This window comes from Fundulus heteroclitus, chromosome 12 (assembly GCF_011125445.2).
Source record: "Fundulus heteroclitus isolate FHET01 chromosome 12, MU-UCD_Fhet_4.1, whole genome shotgun sequence".
NCBI classification, from domain to species: domain Eukaryota; kingdom Metazoa; phylum Chordata; class Actinopteri; order Cyprinodontiformes; family Fundulidae; genus Fundulus; species Fundulus heteroclitus.
Genome location: NC_046372.1, coordinates 7599988 through 7622402, shown reverse-complemented (window position 1 = coordinate 7622402; position 22415 = coordinate 7599988). Strand labels below are relative to the sequence as shown.

The following is a 22415-nucleotide window of genomic DNA, read 5'->3' as shown; positions in this document are numbered from 1 at the left end:
AAACACTATGTTTAAGAACATTTTGCTCATTTTTAGATCCGTTCTTGCAGTGTTCCTTTTTAAACGTTTTTTGGCACCTTACATTAAGTCCCGAGTGCTCCTGAAAGAGCGTGGATCCACCTGGAGATTTCCAAACGGCTGCCAGTATTTCCGCATCCAGCGCTCTGATGCCTTCAATGGCGATTTTTCTCTAACGTCTGCATATGGAACGGGTTGGAGGTGAAGCAGAGCACCTAACAGGTGCACCTAAACATGCTTTACGGACTGCGTCAATAGTGAAAACCAAATGGATTTTATGCAACAAAACTTTGCATTTTATACATGAAGGGAAGATTATTAGATTTATGGCCACTCATAGATAATTTTGCTTTTAGGAGGAGAAAATATTGAATTACCTATTGAATTAATGAAATACTTCTGTGCTTTTACGTGTCAGCTATTTGGGGAAAGCAATGTTTTCTGAACAATTATACTAAAACTAAATACTAACACACAGGTAGCATACAGAAGACAATCCTGTTTGCCATTTTCACAGCCACATGTGCAGCAGCGGAGCGGGCCAACACAAACCCAGGCTAAGCTAATGCGTTTCCATTACGCCACGGCTGAAAGGTATCCCCTCGTCTTTCCATTCCGCCAACCCGAGGGGGACAAAAGCCTGAAAACCGTTTCTCCCGTCCACCGAGATACGCGCAGCCAGACCGAGAGGACGTTTTCTCTAAAAGAACATTTCACTTGCACGCGTTTGCTGCCCCTTCGCTCTTGGACGGCCAGATGTTTATAGTTGCTCTGGGCTAAGCCATGTTTCCATGATGATACAAGCTCAGGGTTGGTCACATGCCTAAAGGGAAGACCAGAGGCGCCAGATCCTGGACCGGATTGTTTCATCCACAGCCTCACTGCGGAGCTGTATCCGCAGGTCCCATCTGTTTTCCTGACTTTAAGATATTTCAGTTCCAATTAGATATGTCCATTTTTTTTTTCCAGCACCATGAGTTGCAACATGCTGGCATTTCTTCAGCTCCAAAGTCCCAGGTTTTGTCCCTTAAAAAAAACATGCTGGTTTCCCACACGCTAACGCCGTGTTTGAAAGCGTTCCGTCTCCTTGTCCTGGGTGGTAGGCATGTGGGCTCATTCTCAATGGGCATTGTAAAAAGATAAAGGAACTGCTCTAGCCCAACAGCAAAACAAAACCAGATCCACCCACTTAAAAAGAAACAGCCCACACACAAACAGGGAGAATAAGCCCTCACCCACTTAAACAAAAAAAAAAATCTCAGCAGAGTCTGCCCATGTTAGGTGGAAGACATGTTCATGCAAGATTCAAGTTTTGCATCTCAAATTCTGCACCTTCGTGAGCAAAATGCTTCAGAAGTCAGAGTGGGTCTTCAAGAAGCCCTTTTTGAGGGCCTTCGCGAGGGAAAAATGTGGGTGTCAATGAGTGTGTTCTTTCACAGAAGAGCTCAGTGTTGCTCTAAATCTGGAAGCCAAATTTCTCCTTGGCATTTGGGCTTAGAGCGTTTTCACACAAATAATAAACAACTAGCTTGAGCAAAGAGTCTTCTTTATATCGGCCCCTTTGTTTCGTTGTCTTGCTTTGTGTTGTCCTACAATGTCGGAAATTGCTGAGTGTCAAGAAGCACGCTGACTGCCTCTCACGGAAAACTGCCACGCTTTTTTCCACACCTTTCAGGGCTGAATACGAGTTTTAGGCTGAATCTCATTCTTTTTCCTTTAACCCTACGTTTCTAAGGGGCACGCTGTCCCATTGTTTCTGCAAAGGGAAATAGCTTTGTAGCCCCCCAGGCTAAGATTTTTCGGAAGAGCTGCATTCACGAAGACTTTCTCAATTAACTCATTCAATAACAGAATAACCTCTATAATGTCTAGTTTGAAGCGTTAAGACATATTATGTTTGGTCTCACTGTTAAGAATTGTTTATCAGTAAAAACAAAAAGGTAAAAAATAAAGGTATTTCTTGGCTTAAAATACCTCACAATATTAACAGCTATTAGAACGTGTAGTTTAATGCCTACCGGCGTTAATTGTTGACTGTAATTCCAGTTCTTTTTAACAAGGAGGAAACCTGCAAAAAGAAAGCAGCATTGCATTTCTCTGGTTAAAATATATTTCAGCAAAGGCATGGGCTCGTGATTGGTGTCAGGGTTTTAACAAGGTACTTTCAAAACTTTGAGGAAAAACAAATCTGTCGTACGGCTTATACAGTTTAAAGTCTTTTTAATGAGATGCCAGAGAGTAAATGGAGTTTTCTCCAGCCGCGTGGAGCACTGGGTACTGCAAAGATGCCCCGCTCTGACCTGTTGCTGCACCCTGCCACTCAGCATGCTTTTATCCCCGTCACGTTATTGCGAAACCGACTTGCATTTTAATGCCAAATCCCGTTCTGGCATTAACTTCCTATGGCAGTGAAACTGACCGGATGACCTACTTTCTGATGAATTCAGCTAATAATTAACCGACCTTTGGGGTGCATGTACTGAAGTTCAATTAGAGGTTTCCTGGAATAAAAAAATTTAAATAAAAACAAGACACTGACTTTGAGAAAAAAGTAACATACCCTACGTTGTCCCACAAGAACACTTGACATGGCTTGAAGTTCCCCTAACTCTCCTTAATTCCCTTACTTTTAGACTTGCGTAACACACTGATATGCCAAGATAGACGTATTCATGACAAGATATAAACCTGGGTACAGCTTTACATAACATAAAAACACAAACAGTCTTGGCAAATAACCAAACGAGTTTCACTCTTACAAAAGTACCACTGATTTAACTGCAGCTGGCAGGTTAGGGTAGGCATATGGCTGCACAAAGAGATAGCCCAACAAAATACCCACCAAATATTAGCTTGTTGTACTTTCAGTGTTATACTAATTTTTTTTTTATTTTACGCATGAAACCGTGGCATTTTAACTTCATGGTAACACAAGAACCAAATACAGGCACAGTCCATGTTTTTATGGGATATGTATGGACACATCAGGACTGAATGATACGGCCAAAACTTATATCGTGATATTATATTATATCGTCATATTTCTTGATTTCGGTCGATACGACAGAATTACAATATCGATATTAAAATAAAAGCCTTAGAGAGACTGCAAAGAATGCCCACAACAGATGTCTGTACAAACTTATGGCAATTAGTTTACCATGTTTATAAAAACACATCCAATATAACGTTTTAGAAACGTTTGCTTTAAAAAAAAAAACACATAAAATTACATAAAACAGTCAGTGACAAACGCTATAGTCATAGACTGTAATATATATTGGAATAATGGAAATGTCATAACACCTTTCATGAATAAAGTTATATCGCGATATGTATTGATATTGAATTATTGTCCACCCCTAGTACCCATACAGGAATCGGAGACTGGACAATGTATCAGCATCCTGTAGCCTTTTCTAGTTGGAGCATTTTAATATTAACACTTAGAGGGAAAGGGCTTGAGAAGGCCCTAAGAAATGAGATCCAGCCTGAGAGAAGTCTGCGTGATAGTCGCCTTCAAAAAGCAAACTGTCCAGGAAAAAAAAGGGGGGAACGCATCCTTGCGCTTGTTATTTCACAATCCCGTTGACATCGTGATGAAAAAGGGGGTGAACTGGAGTAGATGACGGTGAAACCTAATTAAGATTCTGCAGAGCGTGAACAAATTAACCTGAGTTATGAGCATGCAGACGCAAAAGACAGATCCGCGCGCACGCACACACACACACACACACACACACACACACACACCAATTTGTCTCTGAACTAGGTGGAGCAGAGGAAGATGACATTCACACTCAAACAGGCATGACCGCTATGGACGTCCAGCGGTATTTTAAGCAGGGGGGGAGAAGCAAAATATTACAGGCTATCTTTTCCAGCTATACCACCGTGGAAAAAAAACACACCAAAAATAGTCCGACAGGATACGCGAATCCGCTGCCCCTTCTGCTTGAATTTGAAAGCAGCCTCGAAAAAAAACGTCCACCTCATCACTCTGATTTGGGGCAGCGGCGTGATAAAAATGACATGCAGCCTCATGTGAAAAATTAGCTTAACAGGGGAGAACTGGATAAATAGGCTGTAGTATGTACCCTATGCTAATGATATTGCAGAGAGCGACATATGCCAGGCATCAGTATGTCACTCCTTGGGGATGCGGGGCTTACCGTAACAGGATAGTAAGGGTGTGTGTGTGTGTGTGTGTGATGCTTGGTGTTGTGTTTTTTTTTAACCTCTTAGAACAAAGAAGGTTGGAGGGGGTAAGGGATATGAAGACGAAGGGTCAAAAGGAGGAGGAGCGGGGCTGTCTGTGTTCTGAATAAATGAGACAAGAGGGGATGAACTTGACCCTGACTGGAGGGCTGAAACAGGAAGGAAGGTAATGAAGTGCAAACATGCTTTGTCATGCCATGCTACAGCCATAGGATTAGAATTCTATAATTAGAGGACGGGGCTCCGTAAAATGCCAGCCTTTCTTTTCAAGCGCGACGAGCCGCCAAGTCTAAACTCGACAAAAGGGAGCGGGGGAACAGATGCTGGATCGAAACAGGCAGGTCTGGAAGTTCTACTTCGCTAGGTTGGTTAATGCTCTGCTGTCCCAGGGAGCGCCATTTTTGACCGATCGCTGCGCGCTGCTGGTCAGCTGGCTGAAAGCAGAACGCTTTCCCCTCGCGTAGCAGCAGTAGGGACAATCGCTGCTTTTGTGTATTTTATATAAATGCATTCAGATCACCTTATAAGTTTTTGTTTAGATTTCTTTTCTTTTGGGTGGAAGTAGCAAGGTACTGAAGTATTCTGCTTACGCGTCTCATGCTTGGAGAATCTCAAGCCGGCCCGTGCCAAATCAGCACTGTGGTATCATCTGATGTCATTTAACTTTAAACGCTCCGAGACGCAGAAGCTTTTTATACAGTGTGAGAATTTTTCCCACAGTGCTGTGCGTTCAACGCGTTCAAACGAGCACACTCATGCATACCCTATTACCCTCAATGGTGAGAGCGTGTTGACCGCTGTGTGTCTCCACACGAACGTTGCCCAAGCACATCTGTCTGTCTGTGTGGGGATCTTTTATTTAAATAGGCTAATGCTGTCTGTCTCAAACCCTTTGCCATCATACTGACGAACGTTTTAAGACAACAACACAACAAGACGTGGACTTTTTTCCACATCCACGTCAACATCCGATCCGGCTGCTACGCGTTTATAATGATGGCTGCTGTAACAGGCTGTCTACTGGTACCGACGGCTTGTATCTCAGTGAATCCAAAACGCGCAGGCATACAAAAAAAAAAAGGAAATTGGATAGGTCCTCTGGACGGGTTCTTTGTTGAAATGTTCCGCCTCTTCTCTGAGAGACTTCTTCAGTCTGTAGAGTACCCAACCTTTGTTTTTGTTTGTTTGCATTTTTCTACTTGGATTGCTGAACTGCATCTGGGCACTTATAAAGACATTATACCCTAACTGTTAACCGTTTCTTTAGGGTTTTAATTTACGGATGGGCGATATGGACATAAAGTTTTAACATGATAATTTGTGGTCTTTATCACGATAACGATAAAAGCGACCCTAAGGAAGTATTTACAACGTCCTTTTTACACAGACACCACTCTTCAAAATCTTACAAAAGAAGTCTTTTTAATCACTAGACTGCACATGGTAGCTGCATTTCATCCTATTTTTGAATTTATTCATATACTCTTGTAGAGCCAACAGTGCCGTAAAAGTAACAATCCCGAAAGTACTCTGTTTCGGGTTTTTTTTGGGCATCATTAATTTGAATTGACCATTTTTTACGATCGATCCGAGTGGTTATCACGGTAAGAAACTTTTACACAACAACGATAAATTATACGATACGATAAACACCCATCACAATTTAAACCCATAAAATGAAAAAGAAATATGCTGTTACTAGTACGTGTTAGCTCCGCTTTGTAATTGGAACAAAAGTTGGGTTTGGTGTCATTTGTGACGTAAAGTTGTCACCAGTAACTTCTTCTTCTTCACTGTTATCCCTTTCAGTTTATTCTAGGAGGTCTGGAAAGATTGTCCCCCGCAGCTCTCGTTTGAGTAGTTTCTCTTTGTAACGCATGCCTTTCTCCCTTTTTTAACCGGAACAATATAAAAGGCTCATACCCCGACAATCAAAACTGACAGATTACAACGAGTTATGTTTGCACAGTGTTTCTAATTGTGATGTGTGGGAGCCTGCAGCTGGCAGGGAGCGAGTCAAGCTGTAGGTTTGCAGGTATAGAGCAGAGACAAGCAGCACGGAGATGAACCTGCACTGTAAGGCATTCTCACCCCCTCTGAGCCTTCCCTCCGAACCATTGTACAGGTAAATAAGGGTGGAACAACAGCTCAGATGCTGCTGTGAACATTTTTTCCCGGCTTGCCCTGCTTTAGGGGGAGGCTGCAAATCCGAATGCAACATGCCAATTTTATACGAGTAGAGCATTTACAAACAACAAATGTTGACCAAAAGTGCTCAAACGTCCAAATAATGGTTACTTTGATCCTTGGATTATTTTAGTTCAAGTTTAGGCTCCGGATCAAAGTTCAAAAATGATTAGCCGCCGAACTAGGAACAAGAAACGAGTCCGACATAGAGCCGGTTCTTGTTCGGGTCGAGCTTCCACGGCTCACCACCCAGCAGGCGACAAATTCATCAACGATACGACAGTGGGAGGAGTGGGTTGGAGGTGTGGGGCCAAAGCCGGCTCGTATAAGCCCGTTATAAACGAGGAGCGGCGGACTGCGAGATAACACTTTGCATCCATATATGAATATTTATCCCAAAAGGCTGGCATCGGAACAGATGAGCTCGCACGGGAGGAAGAACAAGCCATCTATCTCACTCTCTCTCCCCCATTTCTGAGCCTCATTCTTTACTTTCATACATCCCCTTCACTTGCAATCACCATTTCAATGCCTCTCTTTCCTCTTTTGCATTTTCCACCCACATTTTCCCTCTAGGCTTCCCCTCTTTTTCTTGATATCACCCGATCTATTGCTCTTCTCCTTAAAAAAAAAAAGCCTTAAAAAAAGCCACCCCCTCCAATCTCTTCTCTTTGCAGCACTGATGCATGGAAGGAGACGGAGCAAAAAAAAAGAAGAAGAAGAAGAAGAAAAAAAGGAAAAAGCGTGTGATTAATGTCGTTGAGAGAGAAAAAAAAAAAGATAAATAATCACAGGAGACTGGGGGCTGGTAGTTGGCCTCGGGGGAGTAAATATGGAGAGTTTTATAGCTGCTCACTTGGGAGCAAAAGGGAGGCAGGGGAAGGAGGAGACTGGAGAGGAAGGAGAGGGATACGGCGACAGCAGATCCATTCAAGTATATTAGCTCCCACCTCCGTGCACACAATAACCTCTTCGTCTATTCTATGGCGCTCTACTGTCTTTCATCATCAACGCTGAAACCCCGTCCCGGTGACAGCAACAAACACACGGGAGGGAGCCACACAAAGCCGTGCATCCGCCAACGCTCCCAGGCACACACACACACACACACACACACCCTCACAATCAGCCCCTGCTTCTTTTACAGGCCAGACCCACTGTATGTGTTTGATGGGGCCAATACATGTGGTGTGTGATGTGGCTGACACACACACACACACACACAACACACACAACACACACCCCTCCCCAGTCCCCACCCTCCCAACCTCGTCCTGCTTTTAAGCCCTCATCCTCCAGTGGCTGCCTGTCCCCTGGAGTAGATTGCATCTTTTATTTATCATTTGCTCTTCCTTGGCTTTATTTTCCCCAGCTAGTAAAAAAAAAAAAAAAAAAAGGAGCGAGAGAAAGAGAGAGAGAGAGTAAGAAATTCTGGGGCAGAAATTGCAATCAGCATAACATGCCCTCCTCCCTGCTGTGCTCTCGCCTGTCATTCTCAACTCTCTGTGAGCATGCGGGACGAGACTGACAGCCCGTACAGATGAAGACAAACACACACGTGTGTGCACAAGCTCTTTCCGTGTTTTTCCAAACCCCTGCGCACACAGTCACAAAAAACAAAACAAAAAAAACACAAAAATGAAAGCAGGACCACACGACTAGCCACTGAAAACAGAGAGATGCGCCGAAACGGGCTCTTCCTGGCCGACGCGGTAGCTTCCCCCTGGGGTCCGACCTGCCCATCCTGATTTTTAAAAGATAAAAGAGGAAAGACCTGCTTTGAAACGCGACCGTGTCTATCCAATGTGCTTCCGTAGACATAGTGGTTTTGAATCAAACTGAAAATGAAGGAATTACGATATTATCCCCATTTATGCGTTAAAGCATATGTTTATTAGCTAATCTCAAAAAGTGGACACTATCGGTTTAAGAGTTTAGAAACCGAAAACAGCGAGAGCCGTTCGTTCTTATGGGGGAGGAAAAAAAACAGATTTTCCAGCATTTGATCCGTCGATCACCAATCAGAGTTGATCAAGGGGAAAAAATGTTTGCCGATTCCAACCTCTGACTCTGTATCTGTAATCCTTGTTTCCTCTACCCTGACAATCACTGGTTGGAGTAATCGACTGCAGGACAGCGCGATATCGTGAAAACTTGCAATATGGGATAATATTGATAAATGTTACGATAATAATAAAGCTTGCGATGAATAAGGGGGGAAAAATGAAAACGTTAATGTCTTTTTTGCTTTATCATCTAAGCAAACATAAACCCCGGGTAATGAGGAGTCTGTCCAGAAACTAAAACATCTCCAACGTTTTCATCTCAACCTGGAGGTTTTGATGAAAACGTCGCCTCTGTCCGACCTGTGATGTTCTGGCAATTAAACGGCTTAGCTGTGGCTTCTTCTCAACTTTACCTTCTCAAACTTTCTAGGTTGCATTAAACAACAACTGCCACCAAACATATCAGGGGCACTGGGAGCTGCATGCAGGGGGCTTAAAACAACGACGCGGCTCGCACTTTCCGATCCGTGGGATAACGATACATTTGCGATATACCGTGCAGCCCTAACTGACAGGCTGTGAGCCGGGAAAGGCCGAAGGAATGAAACATGTGTCCTATTACCTACCACTGAAACTGCCTTAAATTATAATGATAAATGCTTAATTGGCTAACTACTACAACAACTAGTGCGTAGATTATTATTTTTTTTGTTTGTTTGTTTTGTTTGATTCTCCTGAACAAGCGACAAAAACAATAGCCAGCCAACGATGCTGCGCCGGTCAGCCTTCTCATGGCTGATCCAGACCGCCGGTTCTGTTTTGACGACCTGACGAATGTAACCCATCTAGAACACATTTGCAGAGGTGGCAGCTCAGAGGCCGACAGAGAATAAAGGAGAAAATTAGAAAGTAATGCCTATATGTGTATCAAAGCCTATGCCATTAGCCTTTTAGTCTGTTTTTATTTCACACAGAAAAAGTGCACCAAAGTACGTCGCTGTTGTTGTTGTTGTTGTTGTTGTTGTTGATGGATTTAAAGAACAAAAATCGGTGGAAGTTCTTCGCTTTGATGCATCTAATAAAAAACCTAACATATATGATTTTCTTCAGCGGTTCATCTCCCGATCAAGGAGAAATTGGCAGATTCCACTCTCCGGATGGATGATTGGTGGATCGCTGACTGCAAATGACCTCGTTACCCTCTTTCAGACTATTTATCCAAAGCACGCACACACACACACACACACACACACACACACACACACACACACACACACACACACGAGCGCACTTATCTACTTAGTGACGCCTCATACTTCTTATTTTACCCCGGGCTCAGTGTTCAGCTTCCTCAAGCCCCCCCACCAAAAAAAAAAAAAAAAAAGAGAGAGCACATAAACGAGCCTAATGCTGGGGAATCTGGTAAACAGGCCAGAGAGAGAGAGACAAGGGGGGGGGGGGGGAGCTGCCTGCCTGTCTGTCTGCTCCATGGCTACTATTGTGCACTGCACATTCTCTGAGCCCACAAGAGCTGAAGCCATCTCCACAGATTCTTCAGGGGGGGAAGATAGTAAGCCAAGAAGTGAGATAGGAAGGGAAGAAGGGGAGGGGGGAGAGAGAGAGAGAGGGATGGCGATGATGAGGGAGGCGGGGAGGGAGGGAGGGAGGGAGGGAGGAAGATCATGCATAAAATCTTGTTTACAGAATGCATTAAGATTCAGATGAACTGGGGAGGGTAATGGGATTAGAATCCTGAACCGCTTCCAAGGGTGGGGAGTCAGATTGACAGCTGAGTCTATTGCACTGACGAATGTAGTGAAATATTCGGGCTCTGGCAGCGACAGAGCCAGCCAGCCAAGAGGGGCAGTGAATCAGAGAGAGGTGGGGGGGTTTACCGAGCCTGGAGCACCTCTGTTTACTCCCGGCTGTGCCACAAATAATGCAGCTGGAAGACGACGACGACAACAAAACACATGTCGTCAGTCTGCATAGGTGCATTAACAGCTTGGGTTTGGGATAAATGAACAAAAAAAAAAAAAAAAAAAAAGATTGAGAGTGGCTCACAAAAGGTGTTTGGCAAACAAAATAGAAGCACTGTGGCTTTAAATCGCCGTCCCTCCCCAGCCTTTTCTAAATATCGTCTATTTAGCCAGCGGTGAAAAGATATAGGGGGCTTTTGTCTGCGTACCCATTGGTGGGGGCACGGGAGAGCTGGAAAGGCACAAAAATAGGAACAAAGTCCTAAAGCTTCCAATTGGAATGGCTCAGGGGGGGCGATTCAATGCGCACAGCTCGGTGGTTTAAAAACAAGGAGAAGTGGGCTAAAATTACGGGCTTATCTGAAAAAAAATGGGGCTGTTCTCGCACAGCTATAGGGTAGATTGAAGTGGAAATACCCTGCATTGTTTGTAACAGGCACAGGTTGTGGAAAAGAAACACTAGCCCCCGTGTAGGTCCACGGGAGAAAAAGAGAAAAAAAACGCAAACAGGGCGAGTGATGAGGTGGTTTTTTTTTTCGTTCTTGCCCTGCGATTATTGCGACGCTTTTTTTTTTTTTTTTTTTTTTTTTAGTCCACTCACCGACTTGCAAAACGTTGTCCACCCAGCCACCCTCCAGCAGAGTGACACCCCGCAGGAAAGGCAGCTGGGTCTCGTCATTATTGTCCCCGCTAGATCCACTTTCCTCTCCTCCGGCGTTGAAAGAAGAGTACATACAGATCTCCTTCTCGCTCCGCGGGAACGACCAGTAAACGATCCTCCGCTGCACGGGCTCCGGGATCCTCTCGAACCGCTCCTCCACGCGCTGGAACGGCCACTTTTCCGCGACCCTGCGCGCCGCGATGTCGAGCAGCGACTCGGGGTTGTGCGTTTTCCCGTTCCCGGACCCTCCCGGAGCGGAGCCTGCGCCGCCGCACGGGACTCCTCCAGCCCGCTGCCCCTGCCTGCACGCCGGGTTGTAGCCGGGCCGGCAGCAGAGCCGCTTGGCTGGGGGCTGCTGGACTCGCTCGGCCATGATCGCACCGCTTCCAACCTGAAGCGCAGTTCCTCTCCGATCATATAAACTGGATAAGGAAGAGGAAAAAAGGCAATCTCGAACCGATTGTTTGCCGTACATGGGAAGGCTGCCCTTATTTGGAGCGGTGGGCGGCGCTCTGCGAGTTCCGTGAAGTCCTTTGTGTTGTCAAAGTAACGAGGGTGGGCGGGGCCCTGGAAGGCAGCCAGCGCACGAGTGGCGCTATAAAAGGAACTGGAGGCGGAATTCCCGAACGTCGGCAAATCCTTTGTGAAGCCGTCCGGGAGCGCGAGGGCGGAGCCCCGGCGGCCGACGGCCTTTGAAGTTTCCTTCTTATTTGAGTTTAAAGGCGGGGACTTAATCCAGGGGCGGCCTCGCAGTTTCCCACAGGGGTAAAAGGGGCCAAGAAAACTGACTTTCTCCCCCCCCTCCCTCCTCCTCTTCTTTGGAGGATAAGCTATCACCCCGGGCTCCAGTTTCTTCAATAACTGCGCCGATGGTTGACTTTGTGGCTTAGGTTTAAAAGTACTTTCAGCTTTTAGAGACAGAAAGGCAGCAAGTGGGAGGAGGAGGAGGGAACATGAAAAAAATGAAGCGGGACATGCTTGTCCACTTTGGTCACAGTCACATATAGGTCAGCCGTTTGGTTCACTACTGTATCTGTCTGTTTGCAATAAGCCGATCAAACACGGGCCTACCACGAAAGAGGTTAGACTCCTCGCTGCATCTGTTTGCTTTAAAGCAGCGAATTCTACGTGAGGGGAGGAGCGGCGAAGTGAGCGTTTCTCGCACGTGGGGAGACGTGGGTTTTGGGAGGAGGCACTCTGACTTCTTCTGAAACCTAAACGGAGCGCACACCTACAACCGCGGCCGTTTTTCGGGCAAACGCTTTGTTGCACGCTTCGCAGACGTGTGCGTTAGTCAAATATGGTACAAAAGTACTCACACACCCCCCCCCCCCCCCCCCCCCCGGGAAAGTTCACATTTTGTCACTTAACTCAAAACCACAATCTTCAGGGTATTTTGTTGCTATTTTATTTCATAAACAAGCACAAAGTGCGCAACTTCAATGTGTGAGAAAAAGTTTTTTTAATTAGTATATATATTAGTATATATAGGATTAGGACAGGCCAGGAATAAACCTATGGAGAATTTTAAGGGAAAGTGAGTATTATAAAACAATATCTCGCAACTTTAAAGGAACTCTAGTAATCACATTAACTACGGCGGTGGTTGCATACAAAGGTTATCACGCCCTCTTGGCTTAACATATTTTATTTCTGTGTTTTACACTTTATTTTTGCTCTATTTGTTAGCAAAAAAAGCGCTTTTGTGTATATTTACCATAACAAGACCACGTGCCCGGAAGTACAATATTGCGCACGTCCGCAACGAGTAAACAAGGAGAAGCAACGGAGCCGAGCGAGTCAGCCAAGTCCAGCGGAGGTGCGAAAAGAAAGAGGTTAAGTAACCCTAACCCTGTAGGTCAGATCGGTCTTTGACCACGGCGAGCTGTCACTTTATCGCGTCAATGGTCGCCATCTTGCTTTCTGATAGTTCCGCTGGCAGATGGAGCACAACAGTGTTTATGTCTGCTGATCGCGCCTGGTGCAAACTTCTTTTCAGGCTCAAAAAGGACTAAGTAAATACTATAATACTACTATTTTATTTGAAGATGAGTATATCTTTGTGTGCATGTGGGAAATGGGGGGTCATGGTCATAGCTCTTGTGTATGTCCCTTTAAACCATCTTTGAGAACACAGTTTTATCCATCATTTGAAAATTGGGAGAATATTGCAAACTCACGAAGATGTGGCCGTTCAACTAAACAGACAGGCCAGACAGGGGAAGTACTTATCAGAAAAGGAGCTGAGAGGAGTGTAGTAACTTCGCAAAGGTCCGGTGGGACAATCCGTTGATAGGATAACTATTCATTTTGCACTGCGGAAATCTGCTCATTATGGAGGAGTGGAAAGAAGAAGGCCATTGTTTTGAGAGCAACCACGAGAGGTCGTATCGAAAGGTTTGCCACAAGCCATATAGGGGAAACGGCGAAAGATGTGGAAGAAGGTGCTCTGGCTCGATAAGACCAAAGCGGAACTTTTTGGCTACATGCAAAATGCCACATGTGGCGGAGGAAAATGAACACTGCACATCCCGCAGATTACCACCACCATGCTGTGGAATGCTTATCTTTAGTGGACACAGGGGAGCTGGTCAGACACGGCCGGGGAATGAATGTAGCTAAATGCAGGGCGATCCTGAGAGAGAACCTGTAATAGGCGCCAAGAGGCTCGACGCTGGAGCAGAGGTTCACTATAGAGAGTGTCAGCAACTCAAGATATATACTGTAGATCAAAGCACATTCATTTGTCAGAATGGCCTAGTCAAAACCCATGTCTAAATCCAACTGGGATTTTGTGGCAAAACTTGTGAATTGATGTTAAAAAAAAAAAGATATCGGTCTCCAGATGAAGACACTGCAGTTGCAAGTGGAACAAATGGACGGCTAAATACAAATGCGAGCCACACCTTTCAGATTTCTACCTGTGAAAAACATATTAGCTTCTGAATCATATACCAATTTAGGTTAGTCAATTTCACTTATTCCTTTTACGGGTTTATTTGTTGCAAGCGTTGCGCATCAATAAAAGGATTTCTGCAAACAGAATAGTTCAAGGGACATAACCACATTTCACAAGGCAGTAGTTTAAATGTATTCTGTGCAGAATGATCACTTCCCCACACTGCAAAAACGGATCTAAAAATAAGTAAAATGTTCTTAAACTTAGTGTATTTGTCCTTGATTTGAGCAGGTAGATAAGATTATTTGCCAATGGAATGAGTATTTTGACCCCTAAAATGAGATATTTAGACATCCTGCACTTGAAATAAGATGATGGAGATGAATTGTTCCTATTTTAAGTGCAAAAATCTTATTCCATTGGCAAATAGTCTTATTTACCTGCTCATATCAAGGACAAATACACTAAGTTTAAGAACATTTTACTTATTTCAAGTTCTGTTTTTGCAGTGCATACATCAGACCCGGGAATCTAAATATGATCCAATGATTTTAAAAATTAGAATGATGGTGATAGTGTGAAGGGAGCCTTGCTTTTGTATGAGTAAAACCCTCATCAGGAGTTAGGGAGGGGCTAAATTGCTCACCTTTTGGATCTTGCTGTGTGGTTAGACATTTGAAGCTAAAAGGAATGCAACCACCTTGGGGATGTTTTTCTAAATTGTCTATAAACTCGACCAAAACTATGCTGGTAAACCAGGATGTGTGCTTGCAGTGCGCCTTGTCCGCTGCATGTGTTCCCAGCTGCCCCTCTCCTTCCTCTGTGAGTAAGTCTAAAGAGGCTGGCCTTTGAACTGCTCTGAAAGTGATCCATGCCGTATGGACAGAGCAGATGTGGCCTAACCTGATTTGGTTTCAATACTTCCCCACAGGAAGTTCACAAAGCCAGCAGGTCCTCCTTTGTTATGTTAGTCATTTTTCTCAGAGCCTTATGTTTTTGTCCCCCTCCGTACAGTTGTTGCTATATCATTTGCTCCCCCCTGCCTGTCCCCCCACCCCCCTCATCAGGGATGTTTCACAGATTATTCAGCGTTTCACCAACAGCTAAATGTCATATTGTTTAATATATTGCAGGAAAATGACCTTGCTGTTTTGTGTTTCTTTCCACAGCTTTCTCGTTATTTATGTCCCGTTACTAGAATATAATCATCCGTATAATTCACAGTTGTGGTCCATATAATCAATCATATTGACTCACTCAAAAAATACTTTTTTTTTATGTCACAAAAGTTAAAACTTTCACCATTCACCTACAATAAATTAGAGCCATGCTTTAATAGTCCTAAAATAGGAGTTTGGTATGCATTCCAGGGTTTCAGAGGGGGCGTGTGATAGTAAAACTTTCAATTTGTATTTTTTAGAATCTGAAAAAAAAATGTTTTGGCCAAAAAGTCACGTTTACTGTTAATTTATAACAATGTAAGTGGGCATAACAGTTTGTGTTTTTATGATTAAAAGAGTAATTTCACCCTAATTGTTTCCACAGAGCGTGTTAAGGAAACAGGAGATATGGCTGGAACGCTAGAAGAGGTCCTATTGGGGTTACTTATTTTAATGTTTGAGTTTTTTTATTATTATTATGATTATTATTGTCAAAGCTAAATGACTGCATTGCCCATCAGCCAAGAAATAACTTCTTTATCCAATCACGAGTGAAAACTAATGCTGCATTCAGGGCCTCTTTGGGATAGATTGATACGGATTTCTTAAAGGGGAAAGCACTCGAGAATTTTTGACACTGCCACACCATCTCAGTGGAATTCAACGTTATATTAATTGATACATTTTAAAAAGTATTATTAACATAAAGACAAGCGCATTTTAACAAGCAGAAATACAACCATCTCTCTCAATTCGAAAAAAAAATGAAGACGTGTTGCTTTATTCCGATTCTCAAGAAATGACCTGAACGCCTCATGAGCTGAAACGGTTTAAGTGAAACAGGGAGGAGCTGCTGGTTATGGTCGTGGATGTAAAGACATATTTCTGCACTTTGGTGAGTTTGTATGCATGTTACATCGGGGTTTGAGCCATTTTTAATATTTTGACATTTTGAATTTGGTGTTATTTCTCACGTTGCAGTGCTTCTTAGACGAAAGGCCGTCGGTTTGCTCTTGAAAGTTAAGGCCTTACAGACAGGCCTCGTTAGCCTCGATAGTAGTTGTAGTAACGCAAAGGTTACAAACTATTTCAACACTTTAAAGACGTTTAGAGTCAGTCCCGCTGACAGTGATTGATTTGTTCATTTTTTAGTTTGTCAGTTGGAGTCTTAGTCCAAGGTAATTATAACAAAGTTGTTCCTTTTTGCTAAATGAAAGCTAGCGGAGGATAATGCTAGTTAGCAACTGCTCATCGTATGATTTCTGGTCACTAGCCGGAAGTTGGTGGAATAAAACAAAACAGTGAAAGTAACCTAGTAACCCGATTTTACTTTACCTTTAAGACTAGTATTACAACCGTTAGAATTTTAACGCCTACTTATATTTGATTTTGGTAGTTCTATAATAATAAAGAATATCAGGTATGCTCTTTTTCTGTTTTTCTTCGAAAAAGCTGTAGTTTAAACAACATAGATGTAAAATAGAGTGGCCATATGCCTATTTTGTGTTATACTGGCATTGTATACATTCTTAGCCAATTAGGGATGAGCAGTAAGAACTTAAAATATTATTTTTCTGATATATATTGTGATGATTACAAAAAGCACATCGATTTTTGCTATAAATGTAGATCTGCACGCTGCCTAGAGCCTCACAAACACAGTTATTGTTCTTAAACAAGTTACATATTATTATGTTGCATTCAGCTGGGCTTCCATAGACAGCGTTTTACCAAATGCCAGTATGTGACTGCAGAAATGGATCGTACTGTACCAAATTTTGATCATTTGAATGACGTTTGGAGTGAAACGGATTATGGGTAGCTGTATATGAATCGGGCCTGTGTGTGTGTGGACAAGCAATGAAATGAACTTTTGTTGTAATTTGGTGCGCCATAAATCTAAACGAATTGAATCATACTGGCTACCCGCACCGATTCCATTAAGCAGTGACAACTGTGCCTCTAAGCAGTGCACAGTGTGGCTTGTCTCCAAAGCAGATTTTGAAACAAACCCACAGCAAAGAATTAACTGGGAAAAAAAACAATCCCAGTGACTACAGATTTAAATCCACTAATAGGATTGTTTATTCATTGCTATTAGCGCACAATGACCATGTATTCTCACTGTGGACATATATCTCTTGCTATATCATTAATTATGTGACAGTCCTCATTCCACGTTTTAAATATGGTTTAAACTTTAGGTGAGCTTGAATCTTTCCCAGGATTGTTTTTATTTATTTACTTTTAAATGTATTTGTTTTTTTGTTTTTAACTAAAAAACAAATGGGGCCTATCTCTGGACCCCAGGGTGAGAGATGTAGACAAGTTGACGACTGATATGCTTTCAAATTTAACATTCTTTTTTTCTTAAGTCATAGTCAAGAAGCAGTAAGGATTTGTTGCTATTTTTTTTTAAAATTGCATCAGAATTAGTTACTTATCAAATTGACTAACAGGCCTTTACGATTATCTACATTTCATTGAGGGTTAGAGAAATCTGTCAAAGCTAGTTTACTTTTTCTAACAAAGACCTGTTTCTCAAATCTAAATTAGTGTAGAGTAGTTCATTGTTATTGTTTTGATGCGGGTAATGTGTAACTTGGTCAGCTTGATTCTTTGGCATAAACAAGACGTTTGAGCAAAAAGACCCAGGCTCTTTAATTTGCAGCGAAAACGACAAGAAGCGGGTCATTAATGCATTTTAATCTTGTCTTTGTAGGAACACTTTCTGTCTATGACTAAATCACTGCACTGGTTAATTTATCTATAAACTTTTATTTATTTTGTGGACTCTTTTCTACATTCAGTCATAAAATAGTGTGCCTTGTGGGGGGAAAAAACTATTAAATATTTTCCCATTTTGCCATGTCACAACACCATGATGTCAATGTATTTCACTGTAATTTTATATGATAGACCAACTCAAAATAGTGCATAATACAGAAGTGGAAGGACCAAAAAAAAAATAAAAAATCTGAAAAGTGTGGCTTGCATTTGTATTTGTCTACTGTGAACAAATGCTTTACAGAGCCACTCTTTGCTGCAAGTCGCCTGGGGTATGTCTCCACCAGCTTTGCGCATCTGAAGGTGGATATTTTTCTTTTCTTTGTTAAAATCGCTCAAGCTCAGTCAGGCTATATGGAGAAAGTCAATTTTCCCGTTTTGTGACGCAGGGAGGGTTTGTTTTTTTGTCAATTGAAGTCATCTGACTAGAGCCTTTCTGTCCACCCGTTTGCTGATTGAACCCTGTGTGATTTTTTTTTTTTTTTTTTTTTTTTTTCTCATCTTTGGATATTGATTTATAATCTAGTCCTGCTTCAAGCAACCTTACACCTGACCTCTGGTCCAGGGTCTTCCTTGTTGTTTGTGATGCCGTTTGTTCTCCGTAAAACCTCTGAGGCCTTCAACGAACACACACAGTCTTTATGTTTTACCCTTTTACGATACACGAGGTGACCAAACTGCCGTACATAAAATCAACATTGGAGAAACTGAATTAAAAACATAAAACATACAAAGCAAGTACAAAATAAAATGGAGAACATGACACCGTGCGGCCGAATGTTAAAAGCCAGTCTGAACAAACAGGTTTTAAGCCTGGCTTTAAAAACGGCACAGATAAAAATGAGGTTGAATACATTTGCACGCTAAAAAAATCAACTATTTATTCTTTTCTTCCACCTCACAGCTATGTGCTCCTTTTGAATTGGTCTCATATCACGTGAAATCCCAGCTAAATACCTGTAATGTCTGTGGTGAAAAGATGATTTTTTTCCTTTCACTCATTCTCTCTTCTGGCGGCCGTCTGCGTTTCAGGTTTGAATCGAAGCGTTGCCGTTGCTGAGCAGGATGATTGACGTACGAGCATGGGCAGAGTATGTCGTGGAGTGGGCTGCCAAGGACCCCTACGGTTTCCTCACCACCGTCATACTGGCCCTGACCCCTCTGTTCATCGCCAGCGCGCTGCTCTCCTGGAAGCTGGCCAAGATGATCGAGGCGCGGGACCGCGAACAGAAGAAGAAGCAGAAGCGCCAGGAGAACATAAACAAGGCCAAAAGGAAGAAGGAATGAGGCTGCCGAAGGGGGCGGGGCATCAAGGAAACGGAACGAGCGGCCCTCCTCAGTCCAGATAGCGACATGTTCCGACCCTACCGTCAACACGGGGCTGGGCCGACTCGTGTCCAGGAGGAAGGGCGCTGGCCACATGGACCTGACAGCGCTGCGGTGGACAGGACTGCCCAGAGGAGACTTGTCCCTGTGGGACTCTGGTCAGCAGGAGCCCACTGGTCTTCTCTTTCACCTTTTCTACGGAGATCTCTCGTTTTAACCGTGCAGCTGTTGAAACGCCTCACATTCCATTAACATCCCTGCTTCGCTGAAATGATCTGCTGATGATGATGATAATGATGATGATGATACTCGTTACCAAAATTCAAACTTTCTGATCAATAAAGCGTTTTCATGGTTAATAGAGTACCATGTCTTTATGGATTTAATCATTAGTGCTTTGGGTCCTGCACCGGCGATTTATATGTTCAACGTTGACCCGGAATCTGTATGTGTGATACACATACAGAGAGGATATTCATGCAAAAAATATTTCCAAATAAATCTGCATTAAGATAAAAAAAAAAATAAATAAATAAATAAAAAAAAGGGAGGAACCACCTGTAGGCGTATGATTGGCCAGTAGAGTACCGCAAGTTAAAGGCAGGTGTAAGAAAGCGGCGTGTACAGGGTTCCTACTCAGCCGTGAAAAATATATGAACATAAATAGAGATTTTTAAGTTTTTAATTATGCATATTTTTTATAAAAGAATGATTTGTTAAAATGAAAGGGAAGACATTGTGTTGTATTGTTTTTAAGGCATGATCCCTTTATTTGCTCAAACAGAACTTGGTTTTGTTCAACTCGATAGATTTTAAGGTACTGACAGATAAACACATGGGCTATTTCTACGTTTATTTCTTTTTTAAGTTTCTAACTCATTTAATTCTGGGTTAACCGTTCTTAAACTGGGTTTACTTTCGACACCAAGCAAAGCTTTGAACATTTTATTGTGTGGAATGAAGGTATCACTGATCAGCCAATATAACATCAGACCTGCACATCTGGATTTATTTTTTTAAGGAGCTAATACATAAAGGGGGAAAAAAAAAACAATGAAGTAGCTTTAAATTCAACAAAAGGACAGGAATTAAAAGAGTACCCCCAATTACGCATCAAAGTATACGTCTATAACCTTCATCTGGATATACAACTCTAAGTGCTTCAACGTACTTGTTTTTATTCAGAGGAAATGGTAGGATTTATGTATATAATGAGAGAACGACCCTAGACCTTTCATTATGTGACACGTGATCACCAGTTAAGAGAAAAGGGATGGATTCTGATCTTTGGTCGATTAGTTGATGTACGACCAAGTTTTTCCTGAGTTTTAGATTTTGATTGATTTAAATCATGTAAAAAAACAACAAAAAAAAAAAAAACCCAGACTACCTGAAAACTAGCCCTTCGTCGCTGCTGAATCAAGCTGGCCTCAGCAGTTTTGATTTTGTTTTTGTGGAATAACAAACAAATAAAGCCCAACTTGGCAAATATTTGTAACCCAAAAGCCCCGTACGAGTCAGAAAAATGAGAGGATAGAAAAATGTAGAAGATTGATAGTAGAAAGGTATTGAACCTGTGCAGGATAAGCAGCTGTTGATGGGTGGTTAATGATCTGTGGGTACTCTGTATAACGTAAAGATGAATGAACATTAGAGAAGGCTAAAGCAAATCTGTATTTATTGCGACCACCCACTGTTTGCCTCCAGAACAGAATCTGGCAGGTTGCTCCAAACATCTTGGGAGAACTGACCACGGATTGGTCCGATTCTTTCGTCTCCCCTCATAAATCCCAGGCAGACTGAGGGGGTATTTCCCTAAATGTGGACCACAGGCCGTCATTTCCAACACTTTGACGATACTTCTTAACAACATTGTATGTTTAGGGTTGTCGACCTGCTGCAGAGAAAATCTGTCCGCCAATCATATTTCTCGCTGATGGTGTTGCATTAGTCATACGTGTGTATTTCTCAGAAATGACGACCGACTAAACCCCCAGCGTCACTTGCAAGAATGCAAGAAAGCTCGACCATGATTCACGGTTCCCCGTAGACACTCGTCTTCTCCAGCCCTTCAGCAGACAAACGGGTCTTCTGCTACAAGCCAAGGCTTTCAGATTTGACTCATCAGCACAGAGCACCTGCTACCTAGTCTATGCCTTTGGTGCGTCGTCGTCTTGCCTTGCCTTGTTTCCATACGGCGGACACGAAGCGTTTTGGCTTGCACCTCTTCCATCAACGCAACTTCCAATCAGACTTTCTTGGATCATATTATGCCTGAGGCTCGTTTTCTTCTGCCAAATCCTGAGTCGATGGGACTACAGGACATCTCTGGTTTTGACGATGTCAAGAGGACAAGTTCAAACCAAAGGAAATGAGCTCCACGTGTTTTTTTATCTTAATAGTGTGCCTGCGATTGTTGACGCCGCCTGGTTCTTAGTTCTTTAAAAGAGCCGTCAGGAGCACATCTTAAAAGGTTTGTGCTTTGAAATGTTAGTCGGAGAGAGAGACCTTGCTGACGCAGTAGAAATGCTTTTGTCCGTCTTAGGTCGTCCACAGGCCCGGTTTTAAGCCTCCTTCGGTGCTCTTTGTTTATCGACTGTGCTTTAACCTTTATGGACAACTTGCGCTGGTCTGGTACAAACGGCGGACTATTGACTTTATGTCAGCGGGTCCGTACAGTCGGGGCCCAAAAAACTATTCATTCCCCAGATTTAAAGTAATCCTCTAATTGATCAGTGTGCTTCTTCTGACGGAGAGTAATATTAACTTCATGGAGAGGCCCAGCCAGAGCCACGTGTAGCTGACCCGCTGCGTTCACGGCAGCAGCAAACAGAGAATCTATGGAAGAAGATAAAGATGACAGACTTGGAGGTAAACACACAAATGGAAACATACACTGTATTACTGAAAGCATAATTCCTCAATGCATCCGTTAACCTGACCCTAGCCAGCTGAATTTCGTTCCGCCTAGCTCCACTCACATCCATCTGGGACCTCTCCCATAGAGAGTGATTTCTTCAACCAATTTTATTGCCCAGCCAATCAGGACGCAGGGCTGGAGTTTCATAGATGTGACGTAGTGGAGAAGCGACCGTGACGTGAGACTGTTTTGGTAGCAATGGCGGCTCGCATTGAGGAAGCAAGCGTTAACATTGATGGTGCTATTTCTTCCAT

The 22415-nt window shown here is 43.0% G+C and overlaps 2 protein-coding genes across 3 annotated transcripts in view; one reads left to right on the top strand and one right to left on the bottom strand.

Annotated features, from left to right (window-relative positions):
- The window catches only part of LOC105931412 (zinc finger SWIM domain-containing protein 6), a 73060-nt gene extending 61468 nt beyond the window's left edge, over positions 1-11592 (bottom strand). Inside the window, exon 1 of one of the 2 annotated variants that reach the window (XM_021320225.2) lies at positions 11010-11592. In XM_021320225.2, coding sequence (XP_021175900.2) covers positions 11010-11544 — 535 coding nt within the window. In that variant the 5' untranslated portion in view covers positions 11545-11592. The remainder of the gene's footprint in view (positions 1-11009) is intronic. The other variant, XM_012870085.3, reaches the window with a different exon arrangement.
- A 4312-nt stretch (positions 11593-15904) lies between these two features.
- On the top strand, positions 15905-19605 carry smim15 (small integral membrane protein 15). The gene is made up of 2 exons (XM_036143865.1): positions 15905-16023; positions 18948-19605. The coding sequence occupies exon 2, from the start codon at positions 18981-18983 to the stop codon at positions 19200-19202; it is 222 nt and encodes a 73-aa protein (XP_035999758.1). The 5' UTR covers positions 15905-16023; positions 18948-18980; the 3' UTR covers positions 19203-19605.
- The last annotated feature ends 2810 nt before the right edge of the window (positions 19606-22415 follow it).

Bases quoted from the DNA above. Each gene is read 5' to 3' on its own strand.
- smim15 (XM_036143865.1), top strand. From the start codon at position 18,981: ATGATTGACGTACGAGCATGGGCAGAGTATGTCGTGGAGTGGGCTGCC.